At 45.1% G+C, this 16,653-nt stretch overlaps 1 protein-coding gene across 2 annotated transcripts in view; it reads left to right on the plus strand.

The window, feature by feature from the left end:
* The window catches only part of LOC117358736 (transmembrane protein 150A-like), a 163,261-nt gene that overhangs the window by 129,244 nt on the left and 17,364 nt on the right, over positions 1-16,653 (plus strand). For both annotated transcript variants that reach the window (XM_033940323.1, XM_033940324.1), the window contains exon 5: positions 1,747-1,874. In XM_033940323.1, coding sequence (XP_033796214.1) covers positions 1,747-1,874 — 128 coding nt within the window. The remainder of the gene's footprint in view (positions 1-1,746; positions 1,875-16,653) is intronic.

Consider the following 16,653-nt stretch of genomic DNA (forward strand, 5'->3'; position numbering starts at 1 on the left):
GTGTGGCAGTGGCTAAGAAAGAAAATAGAATGTTAGGAATTTTCAGGAAAGGAATGGAAAACAAAGATAAAAATGTTATAATCAGTGGCGTACCAAGGGAGAGGCGGGGGGGGGGAGGGGCAGTTCGCCCTGGGTGCAAGCCCTGAAGGGGTGCTCCCAGTCTTGAAGTAATTGGTGTCCGGTCCCCCCCCCTGGTGTCCGGTTCCCCTCCCCGATGTCCGAGTCTCCCGTCTGGCATCCGGATTCCCCCCTCCCCGGCCTTCCCGTACCATTTACCTAGAGAAGTAGCCTGCAGCAAGATCGCGATGCCAGCGATCTTTGCGCTGCTTCGGTGCTGTTTCCTCCGCCGCGGTCCCGCTCCCTCCTCTGACGTCAGAGCAGCTAAACCGGACAGACAGATCACCACTCTATTATCTTCAACTACAAACTACAAAACCTTCAAGAGAGATATTAAAACCATACTCTTCAAAAAACACATAAAACCTATCTAGCATGACCAATCCCAACCCAACATCCAACACTCTCTATACCCTTAGTACTCTCTAGTATTCTTGTATTTACCAAACGTTATCTAAAACCCCATAATTCACCCTATTCTTATCTCCTAAAGACTTCTACTTCCCGCTGGTAACTCTTTACCCAACGTTTTTATTACCTTAAAAATTTTATGTCATCGCTTATTCCAAAGTGATGAAAACCACAAAATCTATGATGCTGCGGAGCAAATGAGCTCATGTGTAGGCGTGAATGGTGCTGTGTACAAATCAATTTTATGAAGAACGTAGAATAAAACTTGGAATCAAGATCATCGTTTCCATTGTTTCTTTGTTTTATGACTGTAATACATAACTATCAATGATATAAAACATAATTATATATATCTTTGTGAACCGCTTTGGTGTAAGCAGGTTAAAAGAATTTTTAAATAAAATATAATAATAATAGGAATGAGGCAGACAAACTACATTTTAGCAAACTTTCAGAAAAACTCATACCCCCAGCCCTCATTGCAGTCCACTGGGTGAAGAGGGGAGGGAAAAGAACTAAGCTTCCTTATTCTTCACCTTAAGTCCACCACTGTTGTCAAGCACTTTCTAGGCTCTTAAATTTACGAGTTTAGTGAAGTTCTGAATATACATTTAGGCACTCAGCCTTAGTCAAAATTTCTTAGAGGCCAATTTAGGAGTTTAGCTCTCAGTGTTAGAGGGCATAGATTCTTTTACTATCAGCCTTCCTCTGTTTAAAATATGCAGATGCAAAACCATCATTATTTATCTTTTACATGCAATAAAGTTTGCCATCCCTGGAAGCAAGTTTTCAACCACAGAATAAACTGTCTTTAAGTACTGTACCAGTTTTAAAGATGTCGAGGTGACATTTATGAACGGAGATTTTGCAGGAAGACATTTGGCATGTATTGGCTCTGAGGAGCTAACATGGTTTGAACTCTGTCTAGATCAGGGGGTGTCCAACCTTTTGGCTTCCCTGGGCCGCATTGGCCGAAAAAAATGTTTCTGGGGCTGCACAAAAGCGCAAACGCTGCAGCAAGACAGAGGAGGGAGCCGGCAAGATGGTAAACACCCAGGGGCAGCAGAGGAAAACACTGCATCGCCCTTGATCGTGGCCGCACAAAATACTTCACGGGGTCGCATGCGGCCCTTGGGCCGCAGGTTGGACACTCCTGGTCTAGATCTTCCTTGAAAGCAATGGGGTCTGATTGGGTTCTGATGTTCCTTCTCTCTGCAGTGGTGTTGGTGTGCCTGCTGAGATATGCTCATGTCATTGAATGCTGTGGCCCATCCCTTCTCAACACGATAACCTTGGTAATTGGCTGGATCTGTGCCGCTGGCCTCACCATGCTTGGCAATTTCCAGGTAAGGATTTTGCATGAGAGCAGGAATGTAAGAATGTTTGACTTGGGGGGGGGGGGGGGCACTTGATTTGCTGAAGTTGGGAAATACTGCTCTCAGTGGCGTAGCGAAGTTGAGAGGTGCCTGGGGCACTGGCACCCCTCCCCCGCCCTCTTCTCCGCCCCGCCCCCTTCCTCTGTAATGTTCCTGGCACCAGCAGAAGCAGCAACCCCAACCTACTGCTCGCTCCAGCTGTCGGCTCTTCATCTGATGTCACTTTATAGGCGCGGGTTCAGGAAGTGATGTCAGAGGAAGAGCTGCAAGTTGGGCTTGCTGCATGCGCTGCGAATGTTAAAGTGTACGAGGAGAGGGAAGGGGCACGCATGTGCGGTAGTGGGGGGGGGCAATGAAGGAGCAGGGGGCAGAGAGGAGAATTGGTGCAAGTGCCCCCGCCAAGATGACGCCAAGGGAACCCCCCCTTACTTTGCCACTGACTGCTCTACAAGATCCTGAATTCCAACTGGACCAAAGGGGTCACCTGCAGCCACTGAAATCATCAAGCTGGTTCAAGCGCCAGTTTTTTTCATTTTATCTGCTGTCAAATTGCTCCTCCCCTCTTCCTCTGTTTGATCCTTTCTTCTTAGTGTCATAAATCCCCCATCTTGATTACTTTAACACCCTTTACATAGGTCTTCTGTTATATTCCCTTAAAAGACTTCAACTCATTCCGTCAACTGCTGTTTGCTTGCTGCATGATGCCAAACCTTTTGACCACATCACCCCACTGCTCCGATCTGGACACAAGCTACCAGTCCACTCGTGCACTCAATTCAAAATCCTCCGGCTGCTCTCTTCTGCCTCTCCCGCTGCCCTCTCCTTGTCGGCGGTTCGCAGTCAGAAAATACCGCAAATGACCGGGACCGCGAACGACCGGGGGAACACCCCTCTGCTTGGGTAACATTTTCTGTCTGCACCAGAGACAGAAACTGTAACCTGAACAGCAGCTTTGGTGACACGTTGTTTCCCAGCCATACTGTGGTTGCAGAAGTACTTACATCTGGAAGAAAAAAGAAAGAGCAGAAAAATCCTACCAAAGCAATGCCCTGTTCCTGGTTGGCTGAAGAACCTATAAATCAAAAAGCTCCACCTTGTGGTGGGCAAGAGGGTCACTTGTGGAGTTTGATCTCTAAGTCCTCAGAGTTCATGTATGGCATACAAATAGCTCTTATGTACATTCATTGGTAAAATCCTGAAAATCCAACTGGGTTGTGGCCCTTGAAGACCAAGGTAGCCCATACACTAGAGATAACACACACATATACATACACACACACATACACTAGAGTGGTCCATGGTAGTATGCAAAAAAACAGCCTTGTCAAATCTTGTCTCCACAAGGCTTATTTTTATCCCCTTGGTATGTTTTACTCATGTGTAAAATTTCAGCTTGCTTAGACAAGGTCACTCCAGCATGTACTGTTTGCGTGTATGTTGCATGTAGGTGATTATGCATAATTAGTTTATATGGCGTCATTTAGTTTGCGATCTGCACCCAAAAACTGGCTCCTTGGGAAGTCAATCTGTCACCTGTTAATTCCTAGACTGCCACATGGACTAGATGTTCTTCAACTGGTCAATTTAATCACTATGATGGAGGAAAGCCTTTACCAAAAAAGCTGTAAGTTGGCATGTGAGTTAGTAATCAAGCCAGGATACTGACACAACTCATAAGTCCCATCCCTCCAGAGAGCTTCTGCTACTATACTAATTTCTTAGGGTTACCATATTTTTCTGTGGGAAACCCTGAACACATGACCCTGCCCTGTTCCACCTCTAGCCCTGCCCCCATAAAGCTTCCTCTCTTTTTCCAGATGAGCTCCAGCCATGTTTGGAGAGCCTGGAGCATGCGTAGATGTGTGTGATGTCATCTGCGCATGCTCAGAGGCCCTCTAGACTTGGTCAGAGCTTGTTGGGGTTTTCAAAACCCAGACGAATGCCAGGTTTTGGAAAGTCCATCCAGGACCCCAGACAGTCCTCAAAAAAGAGAGCATGTCCAGGTTTTCCTGGACATCTGGTAATCCAGTGATTTCTGGATTACCAGATTACCAGATTTCTGGATTACCAGATATATGAATAGAACTCTCGCCTTCCAAGCAGGTCAGCTTAACAAGTCCACTTCTTCTGTCTGTGAAGGAGGACTGTATATCACACCAATGTAAATATATTTACCATTCCCTCTTTCCAAATTGATCCACAGTGCCTCTTCCTTGTCCTGCAGATCCAGCAATTGTGTAGCTTTAATATGATTTTTAACATATAACGCTACTCCCCCTCCTTTTTTTCCTACCCTGTCTTTCCTGAACAGATTATAGCCCGGTATAACTACAGTACATCCCAGTCATTGGTCTCTGTGAACCACGTCTCTGTGATTGCCACTATATCTAACTCATCTTCTTCCATCACAGCTTCTAGATCCAGAATCTTGTTTCCTATACTTTGAGCATTAGTATTGCATTGCTCCTTTTTCCCATCCGTGTAGAGATATTCAGTGATTTACTTACCTGAGGACTTATATTCACCTGGGGGCTTTTATCACCCTGCCCCATTGCTTCTAGTTTAAAGCCCTCTTTAGTAGATTAGCCAGCCTGATGCTGAAGACACTTCTTCCCTTCTTTGATAGATGCATACCGTACCTGCTCAGCAATCCTTGGAAAATCATCCCATGGTCCAGGAAGCCAAAATATCCATGTAGCCACACATTCATTTCCAGGATACAAGCTTCTCTGCAATGGCCCTTACCCTCGACAGGGAAGATGGACAAGAATACCACTTGCACACCTGACTGCTTCACCTTCTCTCCCAGAGCCACAAAGTCACTTTTGATACTTTCGCAAGGGAACCTGGCCATATCATTAGTGTCAACGTAGATGAGCATCATCAGATAATAGTAATCAGGCTTGATGAGTCTTGGCAAGCTCTCCGTAACATCTTGGATTTTGATACCAGGCAGACAGCACACCTCCCAAGTCTGGTCTGCAGATGGACACTTCTGTACCCCTCAGAAGGGAATCTCCAACCACCACTACCTTGCACCTCCTAATGGTCACGGATCCAGGAATTTTGGGGATTTCAAGCTTTGGTCCTTCTCTCCCTGGGATGCGCTCATCTTCTCCAGGTCCAAGGCTGCATACAGATTCTTTAGTTCAAGGGCAGGTGGAGTCACAGTACCAGTCTTGCAGGATTCCATAATCTGAGTCCAGCTGCCTTCCCTCCCTCAGCACAACCTCTTCTTCCCCACTGCTGGAAATCTTTGACGCCTCATGAACCATTTCATCGATGTACCTCTCATTCTCACGGATGCATCTCAGTCTTGCCACCTCCTCTCTCAGTTCCTTTTCTTTCTTCATGAGAGATTCAAGCTGAAGGCAGCTTGCACATGGAACTACAGTACTCCCATGATATTCGTGGGGGTTCCATTCCAGGAACCCCCACAAATCATGAAAAACAGCGAATACGGTTTTTCATGGGGGAGACTGGAGAGGGCAGTGGGAGAGACAGGAGAGAGCACTCGGAGCGCCAGCAAGTGAAGGAAATCACTTGCTGTATGCTACGACCGCCTCATCCTTCACTAAGTCGGGCCTTACCAATCAGGAGCTGCGTGTCAAAACAGCTCCTGATTGGATAAGGCCCGACTTAATGCAGGAAGAGGCGGTCAGAGCATACAGCGAGTGATTTCCTGCACTCGCCGGCACTCTGGCTGCTCTCTTCTGCCTCTTCCGCTGCCCTCTCCTTGTCGGCGGTTCGCAGTCAGAAAATACCGCAAATGACCGGGACCGCGAACGACCGGGGGAACACCCCTCTGCTTGGGTAACATTTTCTGTCTGCACCAGAGACAGAAAAAACAGCTCCTGATTGGATAAGGCCCGACTTAATGCAGGAAGAGGCGGTCAGAGCATACAGCGAGTGATTTCCTGCACTCGCCGGCACTCTGGCTGCTCTCTTCTGCCTCTCCTGCTGCCCTCTCCTTGTCGGTGGTTCGCAGTCAGAAAATACCGCAAATGACCGGGACCGCGAACGACCGGGGGAACACCCCTCTGCTTGGGTAACATTTTCTGTCTGCACCAGAGACAGAAACTGTAACCTGAACAGCAGCTTTGGTGACACGTTGTTTCCCAGCCATACTGTGGTTGCAGAAGTACTTACATCTGGAAGAAAAAAGAAAGAGCAGAAAAATCCTACCAAAGCAATGCTCTGTTCCTGGTTGGCTGAAGAACCTATAAATCAAAAAGCTCCACCTTGTGGTGGGCAAGAGGGTCACTTGTGGAGTTTGATCTCTAAGTCCTCAGAGTTCATGTATGGCATACAAATAGCTCTTATGTACATTCATTGGGAAAATCCTGAAAATCCAACTGGGTTGTGGCCCTTGAAGACCAAGGTAGCCCATACACTAGAGATAACACACACATATACATACACACACACATACACTAGAGTGGTCCATGGTAGTATGCAAAAAAACAGCCTTGTCAAATCTTGTCTCCACAAGGCTTATTTTTATCCCCTTGGTATGTCTTACTCATGTGTAAAATTTCAGCTTGCTTAGACAAGGTCACTCCAGCATGTACTGTTTGCGTGTGTGTTGCATGTAGGTGATTATGCATAATTAGTTTATATGGCGTCATTTAGTTTGCGATCTGCACCCAAAAACTGGCTCCTTGGGAAGTCAATCTGTCACCTGTTAATTCCTAGACTGCCACATGGACTAGATGTTCTTCAACTGGTCAATTTAATAACTATGATGAAGGAAAGCCTTTACCAAAAAAGCTGTAAGTTGGCATGTGAGTTAGTAATCAAGCCAGGATACTGACACAACTCATAAGTCCCATCCCTCCAGAGAGCTTCTGCTACTATACTGATTTCTTAGGGTTACCATATTTTTCTTTGGGAAATCCTGAACACATGACCCCGCCCTGTTCCACCTCTAGCCCTGCCCCCATAAAGCTTCCTCTCTTTTTCCAGATGAGCTCCAGCCATGTTTGGAGAGCCTGGAGCATGCGTAGATGTGTGTGATGTCATCTGCGCATGCTCAGAGGCCCTCCAGACTTGGTCAGAGCTTGTTGGGGTTTCCAAAACCCGGACGAATGCCAGGTTTTGGAAAGTCCATCCAGGACCCCAGACAGTCCTCAAAAAAGAGAGCATGTCCAGGTTTTCCTGGACATCTGGTAATCCAGTGATTTCTGGATTACCAGATTACCAGATTTCTGGATTACCAGATATATGAATAGAACTCTCGCCTTCCAAGCAGGTCAGCTTAACAATTGGTCAGCCAACATTATCCCTCACGCTTCATCCTACCTAAACTTCAGGAAACTACTAAAAACTAACCTATTCACCCGATTTACACCCTAAGACCTCTATGCCCTTCCTTCGCTCCCTTTTATCTCACCTTGTCCTGCTTACTCATTTAAATTGTTTCTCCTTCTGCTGATCGTACCCCCCGTTAATCCCCTCTACCCTTTATTCTCGAACTGTACCCTTCACATTACTTTCTTCTTGGTTCTAACCGTACACAGACTGTCTAGCCCCTCTTTGTTGTACCTATCTTTTGCTCTGATTTGCCATTTTCTCTGATTGTACCATTCGCCGATTGTTCCTATTTTTGCTCTGATTGTACCATACCCTCTGATTGTACCATTCGCTGATTGTACAGCCCTTCTTTGTTGTAAACTGCTTCGAACTACTATTGGCTTTGGCGGTATATAAGAAATAAATTATTATTATTATTATTATTAGTCCACTGGCACAGTGTATTGCTACCCCAGGCAATTCCTATCCCTTCTTACATCCCTGCTTCTCTTCTCCTCATTTGCACTGTTTCTCTGCAGCCCTGGGACTAAATGGGGCTCCTCTTCCCAGTAGCAACGGTCCCCTTTAATTCTTTTTCCTTTATCCCATAAATCATAGGATGATCCTTGATAAATTATCATGCATCGCATTAGATGGAGTAACCAGATGACTCTATGCAGTGGCATACCTAGCATATGTGACACCCAGGGACCATCATTTTTTGACACCCCACCTCATCTATGAAAAACATGATTTTTAGTAACAATCCACACGTCACACAAGAGTGTACCTAGGAAAAGGCATCTTACATACTGCAGTGAGCAGTAGAACATCAATGCACTCATTATAAAACTAAACAAGTCAGACTAGTACAGATTGATCCTGCACAGTCAGTGCTACCAGAGAACCATGTCTTTCGTACACACACAACACAGGAAACACCTTCGCCCAATATGGAATATGGAATCATAAACTAACCTCCCCCCCCCACATCCCTTTTACAACATCGTAGCATGGTTTTTAGCACAGCCACGGCAGTAACAGCTCCGACGCTCATGGTGAGCGTCGGAGCTGTTAACACCGTGGCCGTGCTAAAAAAATGTGCTATGTTTTTGTAAAAGGGGAGGTAATGTCTTCAGGGAAAGGGTTAGGCTGTGCCTTGATGCCTATTTCACTTTCAGTTTCATTATGAAAAGTGGGATCACAAGTTTGTCCTTACATAGTGCAAAACCAGAAATAACTATTCCTACTGGAGCTCTCTGATAACCCTTGTGGAACTCCAGCAGGAAGTCTCCTGACAGGACATCCTGATGTTGCCCTCAGCTTCTGGAAATTGGCATCTTCACGCCTGAATGTGCGATATGTGAGTTCACCCTGGCTCGATATTTGGGAAGAGGGAAATCAGCTGGTCTCTTGGGACCTATATATTAAAATTACAGCAAAACGTGTTTATATAGAGCAGACTTTTTATGTGTATAGAAGAAATTTGTCATCAATTAATAAAAGTAATCTCTTTTAAGTATCAGTATTTCAGTTAGGTTCTTATCAGACAGCTATATGAAATACTGTACTCTTAAGATAAGGAGATTGCAGCCCTGTATGCCTTTCCGGAGAAAAATCAGTTACCAACCAGGTAAGCAAACAGACTCAGCATTTTAAATATAGCTTAATGGCTAAATGTTGCGGCTTAATTTCACTAGACACAATATTTAATCTTCAGAACATAAGTGTTCTGGAAAGCGTGGTTGGTCATAGCACAGTTGTCCCTGTATGCTTATATTATAGATAGCTAGAAGTGCAATTAAACTTGGCTGGCTTTACTGTGGCTGAGTGGCTTCTTGAAAATGTATCCAAAATGGCTTTCTTTGTAAGAATGGAATGGGGAAGGGAGGGAGGAGATATATGTTGGGAGCTCAGGGGTTAATTTTTGGCAGCACATCTAGGGAATATTTGAAATGTCTTAGATGTTTTAAATTATTCATATATTCAGTGACACTATATCTATGGTGAGAGATGAATGCCGTATATAGGTACTTGAGCACCAACCTATCCAAATATAAACCAAATTAACATTTTTCCTCCCCTTTTTAGGGAAAAATGTTAACTTGAATATAATCCAAGGGTTTATATTCAAGCATTTTTCCCCTTCTCCATAGTGTCCAACCTACTATCCCCTTCTCTTTTTCTTCCATCCCTCCCTGTGGTGTCCCTCCTCCACTGGTTCCCTGAATTGAAAGAATTCTCGCTCCCTTCCTTCTCCCCGCCCCATGATCTAAGGAAATCCTCTCCCAGACTTTTAGGCTCCCCCAGACCCATCATATAGTCTTGGTGTGGTTGAGAGTTGGGGCAGGAGTGATTCACTCACCTGTGCCAACTCCAATCCCAAAATGGCTACCGTAGGCCAAAAAATGGCCCAAAAATGGGAGTCTTGGTTTATATTTGAGTCATCCAGCTGTATACCCCCTTCTCCCTCCCAGACCCATTGCAGGCCTCTCCCAAGCCTGCCTTAAGCCCTGGTGGTCCAGCGGTGAGCCAGAATAGGAGCGACCCCTCCTGTCTCCTTCCCAGCCAGCTCCGCTCCACCTCACCTTCCTCCCACCTCCCAGATCCTGCAAAGTCCTACATTTCACACCCTGGTTGGTCCAGTGGTGAACCGGGGCAGGTGTGATCCTCCTACACTCTTTCCCCATGCAAAACCGCTAAAGAAAATGTTCCTTCTGCAGCCTCGCGAGTGAGGAGCTAGCTAAGCTAAAGGTAGACATAGCAAAGGGGGTCAGATGGTACAGATTTAATTTAAATCGGCAGCAGCTAAAATCTCCTGAGCATTTGCCAGTTAGTCAAGCTTATGCAAGGGGCCCAAAAGACAGCACAACTTTTTGGACACATTATGACTTAAATCCTGATCCTCCCCCCTTCTGTGGATTTTTACTCACATAAGTACAAAAATTCTTGATGATGTTGCTCCAAAGCACTTATGTATTAAACTTCTGCGCTCTGCGCAAATCTGATTAACGGTTCAGTGATGAACTCCTAGCTCTGAAGCGCTCCATCAGACGATTGGAGCATGTCTGGTATAAGGGTGGACATACTGATGTTGAAGAGCAGTGGAGAAATGGGGTGCGTGATTACAAATGAAAGTTGAAGTAGAAATGCCGGGCCTACTATTCAGTCTTGATTGATATTAAGAAGCTGTTTAAACTGGTTTCTACCCTGACTAATGCAGTAGATATGACCTGGAGCTCTTTTAAGAGCCTGGGCTGGCTTCTGTTTAAGAAGCTCTTTGTTAAATATATGCATTCCTGTTGTTCTTTAGATTCCTGTCTCCCCTCCCCTTTTAACGAGGAATGCTTTTTCTAAATTTCAATTGAAAGTTTTGCCTGGGCTTCAGCCATGTTAGATCTGGGTGAGTTTCCAGTGAATAAGGGATACATTACAATAACTCCAGTCATCAAAAATTGTAAAGAATCTATTACCCAGGTATCCAACTATAGGCCTATTGCCTCAATCCCATTCTTTGTAAAGCTAGTAGAAAGACTGGCTTATTTTCAGTTATTAGATCATCTTGAGCAATATGCCCTTTTCAATGACTCTCAGTCAGGCTTAGACCCTTATATAGTACAGAGATGGTATTGGCCAGTGGTGAAGTAAAGGAGAGGCAGGGGGAGGACTGCCCTGGGGGCCATCTTGGTGGGGTCGCTGGCACCTCTCCACCCCCACCATGCCACCCTCGCACCCTCCCTTCCCCCGCCATACCTCTTTAAATCTTCATCAGCCTGGCTCCCCTCTGAAATCACTTCCGGGTCTCGGGGCCAGGAAGTGGCATCAGAGGGAAAGCCAACGCCAGCACAAGCAGCAGGCTGGAGAAGCTACTCACGCTGGGAAATATTTAAAGAGGTACGGTGGGAAGGGAAGGTGTGAGTGTGGCGTGGGGGGCTGTGAAGGTGTAGGGGAGTGCGGAAGGACCAGGGGGGTGGCAAGGAAGGCACAGGGGGGGCCGAATTGATTTGAATACAAATATTCAGCACAGCCCTAATTTCACACTCCTAAAGCAAGAAAGTACTTGTACAGTCTCATAAGAATAGCTCTGCGTTATCTGACTACACACTGGTCCACAGCTCATGGGTTTCCATTCTTCACCACAATGTGTATAATCCCTGGGGTAATTTTATAAAAAATCCTCATAGACACACAAAAAATATTTTAAAAAATGACTCCCCAAATGTATAGAGTAAAGTTGACTGGATAAAGATGTTAATTGGATAAAAGTAGTCTGGTTATGTGGGCTTGTGGGATTATGCATTGTGTTGTGCATATAATAGAGAATGACACGGTGAAAAAATTGGTCCCCGTCACCGCCTCGTCCCCGTCTCACCATCCTCTGCACCGCCCCGTCACCGTCATTCCCTTCACCGCCCCGTCACCGCCACTGCCACCCCATTCACCGCCCCGTCACCGCCACTGCAACCCCATTCACCGCCCCGTCACCGTCACCGCTGCATACATAAAAGCCTCAAACGGGTACGATTTTATATACTTTTCTAATATCTCCCCTATGTATCTGCCATTGCCCCCCCCTGTGTCCATATACCATCCCCATGGCATGTCCCCTTTTTGTCTCTGTCCCTATGCCCCATGCACATAATTTCCCCTCTTTCTGTTACCTTCCTGTGTCCAGATTTCCCCTATCTTCCTCTTCCATACCAGTGTGTCTCTTCTTTTCAACCCCATCTAGCTTTTTTCCCTCTTTCTTCCCCCCCCCCCTGCTTCTAGCATCTGGCTCACCTGCCTGTCCTTCCCTTTCTTTCCTGCTGTGGGTTTTTATTTCCGTTTTCATCACCTTGGCCCAGAATCCTTTTCCCTTTCACTCCCTCCTTACAGTCTGAGCCGGGAATACAGGTGATCGCACGGTCCTCGCAGCCCCCACCCGCCTGCCCAATCGATCCTAGTGTTTAGCCAGTTCTCTCCCTTCTCCTCACCTTAATTTGCAGGCTTTCTTTTTCAGCGACCTGCACGCTTTCCCAAAGAGCCGCACACGCGCGGCTGCTCAGTGTTCAATCTTCTGCTCTGCTGCAACTTCCTGTTTCCGGTTGCGTCAGAGCAGAAGATCGAAACTGAGCAGCAGCGGCTCTTTGATAGCGTGCGGGTCGCCGAAAAAGAAAATCTACAAACTAAGGTGAGGAGAAGGGAGAGAGCTGGCTAAACACTAGAATCGATTGGGCAGGCGGGTGTGAGCTGCGGGGACCGCGCGATCCTTCATGCCTCACTGCGGGGACAAGACCCATTCACCGCCCCGCGGGCGGTGAATGGCCTTGTCCCCGTCGCCGCAGCGACTGCTAGTTTTCTTCCCCATTTTCGGCGGTGACCCGCGGCTAAAATGCGGTGGCCGCGGGTAAACCGCCACCGTGTCATTCTCTAGCATATAACTCTTTTCTTTTACTTGTGATCGTTTATTTTGTTATGTTTTGTGCAAAGCTCTAATAAAATATAAATTATAAAAAAAATAAATCAATCTGGCTAACTGCACCACTGAATATTGGGCCCTCCTCCCCTGCACCTCCCCCTAGGTTTTAGCATCTCATATATGTTACTTTTTGTTCCTCTAAGCCTAGGAATAAATCTTCAGATGTTTTTGTCTCTTCATTTTGACAGCCTTTCTCTAGTGCTAACCATTTCTGGTCAGTATGGTTTTTTTTTTAGATATGGCTTCCAGAATTGTACAAAACTTGTATCTGGGTGTGTGCGGTTTAGTAGCAGTGTTCTCTGAACATTGCACACATGCTTTATTTCTTGGTGGTGCTGTTCTGAGCTAAGAAATGGTGCCAGATATGTTAACTTTTGCTGGAAGCTGAAAGAATGGACTTGGCCATCTGTTTCTCATTCCCGTTTTATTCCTGACATTGAAAGTTTTATACTTTCCTGGAAAGCTTACAGTGTAACAATATATCAAAATAGGCCAAGCAGAAATATTTCCCATTATGCAACACTGCATTTCTTTTTTTTTTTTTTTTTTTGTTCAATAAGATTTATTGAAAAATTTAAAGTGTGTGCTACAAGCAATTAAAACACATCCTGCTTCAATGTGACATTTGAATTGAAAGTTGTAGAAATGTTCCAGTTTGAGGAGAAAACAAAGAAGCAGCCCAAATACTGTAAAATCCAAATATAAAAGTCCTGGAGGGAGCAAAGAGCCCAGAAGGAAAAGAAGGTTCCCACACCTTGCCGGCTGAGTACCTTTTTACTGTATTTTTCGCTCCATTAGACGCACTTTTTTTCCCCCAAAAAAGTGGGTGGAAATTAGGGTGCATCTTATGGAGCGAATACCCAAAGCACACACCCCCGGTTACCTATTTTTAATGCGGCCACCCATCTCACTGAATGCAGTGTCCTCAGCTGGCTGGCAGGCAACAGGCAGGCCCTGGCCCTCTTTCTCCTCCCCGTGTCCCCCCCACGAGTACCTTTTTTTTTTTTTTTTTACTTCTGTTTGCAACCAAGACTGGCTGGCTACCTGGTTCCCGCCGCTTCCTCCCAGAACTGCCAGCTGACGCGGCTGCCTCCTCTTCCGTTCTCTCACGGCATAGCGACGCACCAGGTTGCCTGCCTGGTCCCGCGCTGCTTTCCCCCGCAAGAACTCGGGAAGCAGCGTGGGACCAGGCAGGCAACCTGGTGCGCCGCTATGCCATGAGAGAACGGAAGAGGAGGCAGCCGCGTCACCCAGCAGTTCTGGGAGGAAGCGGCAGGAACCACCTTCCTCAGCAAAACAATGTACGTGTCTTTGAGCATAAAACCTGAAAATGGCTTGAAACAAGCAGAGTGGCGCATAAAATCACAGTGAGGTCACCATTGTGCAGTTGCAAACCTCCATTTGCAATGAAATAGAAGCCATGCTAAGGTCTGCATCTGTTTTTTTCTGTTTTTAACCTTTTGCAAATAAAGTTATGTATGCAATCCATATATTTTTGTCATGTGCTTTCTTTGCTTTCAAGAATGAGCTGATTGGAGCACTGTTTAGTCAGAAAAAAAGGGTAGCTTTATAGCAAGAAAACTAAAGCTATGTTTTTCATGTGCTGTGCATCAGTTAATGGATCTTTTCCTCTAATTAACAAATAGCTTTGCTGTTTGTCCACAAAAATAGAAGATTTTGCAAGCAATATACGAGTATCTGTTTTGATGTGCCCTGTTTATGTGGTGCCTTATTAAATGTATTATAAGCTTAATAAAGCAAAAATAAATCCCAAAGAGCTATTTAGCAGATCACATTAAGAACGTCCAAAGAGTGCCTAAGTTCCATCCATAGAACTCAGATTAATTTGAAGCCCAAACTAAGCTCAAAAGTAGACCTGGTTTTCATTCGCCTACAATATAGGCATCATACAGACGCCCTAGGTCGCTCAATGTTATGTAAATGAATCAAAGGATGCCTAAATTGAGTCATTGCCCAAACAATGCCCATTCCATGCCCATGCCTATTAGGCGCAAGTTTTAAACATGGGCGTCCATGAAATTGTGACTGCGTCTACAAAGTGGCGTCTACATCCTTTGGATGCCTAAGTAACAATTATTGCTTGTTAAGGCCCTTAATTGGCTCATTAACCACTTAGATTGGGCGCCTAAAGCACGCCTAATGTTAGGCATGATTTAGGCACCCTTTATAGAATCGGGTCTTAGTGCACATTTTATTAAATTTGCATGTTATTTGGCTCCTGCATTGAGAAGCAAATCTTTGGCATTACTCTTAATGTTAACATATATCTCTAATGCAAGGTTTCTGCACCGGTCTCGGAGGCATTAAGCCTGGTTCTAAAGCAGGTTTGATGTATTTAGGATCCAGATTTAATCAAAGCTGTTTATAAGTCTTCCACAGTCATACCACAGGATTAAGATACTTCATTATGTAGCAGAACAGTAGCAAAACCCACAGTTTTCAAAGTATAAATGGAAGGTTTACTTAAATTTTGGAACCTCAAATAAAGCACCTGCACCTGGGTTTCTGTGTCATTTTTCTCCCAAGCTGTAACTTATAGGCCTGAGAACTAGCAGAGCTGTCTAGTTTGAGATTTCAGATAGTTGCTGCAAAATTACCCACAGTTCAGAGGTTGTTCCTGGGCTAGGGAGTTAATTCGGCTGTGTGGTGCTGTATCCTGTTTTCTGAGGATATGAAAAGTCCCAAAACAGGAGACTAAAGAAGCTTACCAAATCTCTGTAGTGGAAAAGACCCCCCTCCCCCAAGTAAAATTATTCTCTTGCCCTGGTTTAAATTACTTTAGGTCCGATAGTCAGCCAGTGACAGTGGGCATTTTGCATTTGGCTGTCTAGCAGGAAAGCCAGATGTGTAGTAGGTACCAGGACAGTTGTTGGACAGACAGCAAAACTGAGAACAGCTCCTGCCAGCTGAAACCCAGCTTTGATGTGTCCTTGGGGAAGTGAATCCATAAGGAAACATACAGCTCCAGTCTCTCTAAGACACACTGATAATGAAGCTGGAAATACCTTACCATATGCATTTGGCTGCCGGAGGACAGCATTGATTCAGTGATGTCAAGCTGTTCTTTGCAGTGGAAAGATGCCCTCTGCTGGATGTCTTGGTGAACAGCTCCCCAGCGCCACTCCTGCTCTGATGCTGATATATGCAGCAGACAGAACAAGGTGAGAATGTGATTCCATGTCTGAAAGGCAGCTGAGAATGTGGTTCCATGTCTGATTGCCTTGCAGACAGAACGAGAACAATTACTGAAAGAGATAGTTGAAGCAATTTTTCTTATAGTCAATTTTTCAGATAGTATGAAAGCTTAAAATTTTAGAAGCTTATATTTTGAGCTTCAGGTTATAGGCTTGTAATTAAGGTGAAGGGAATGGAACTTGATGTACCACTTTTTCTGTGTGGTTACAATCTAAGCAGTTTACACATTTTAGACAGGTACTTGATTTCTATCCCATGAAAGAAAAAAAATAAGGAGGTCAGACCTCAAGACATTCCGTAAAGAAATCAAAACACTGCTGTTCAAAAAGCATATACAATCTACCTAACCTCCCTCACCCCATCCCCCAAGAAACCAAAACACTGCCGTCCAAAACATCTTCCGATGTTATTAAGTCTTTACTATCATTCTGTTATTAAGTCTCTATCCTCAAACTGTATTCTCTATTGTCATGTACCATCCTGGAAATGTCCAGTTCTCTTCTTATGTAATCCGCTTTGAACCGCAAGGTACAAGCGGAATAAAAATCACTCAGGCAACAGAACTCTTTATTGACATTCCGTAAAATGGTAAAGACCCTCCTCTTCAACAAAAGATCTCCCTCAGTCTACACCCCCCCTTAAACCCCACCTCTCTCTTCTCTCCTCTATTTAACTTCTCCTAAATTTCAGTATAGACCTCTCTTAGTCTGTACTCTGATAAATTGTCTGTACTCTGAAAAATTGTCTGTAACCTGATAAATACTGCACAATCTTGTATGT

Source organism: Geotrypetes seraphini, chromosome 4 (assembly GCF_902459505.1).
Source record: "Geotrypetes seraphini chromosome 4, aGeoSer1.1, whole genome shotgun sequence".
Lineage (NCBI taxonomy): Eukaryota > Metazoa > Chordata > Amphibia > Gymnophiona > Dermophiidae > Geotrypetes > Geotrypetes seraphini.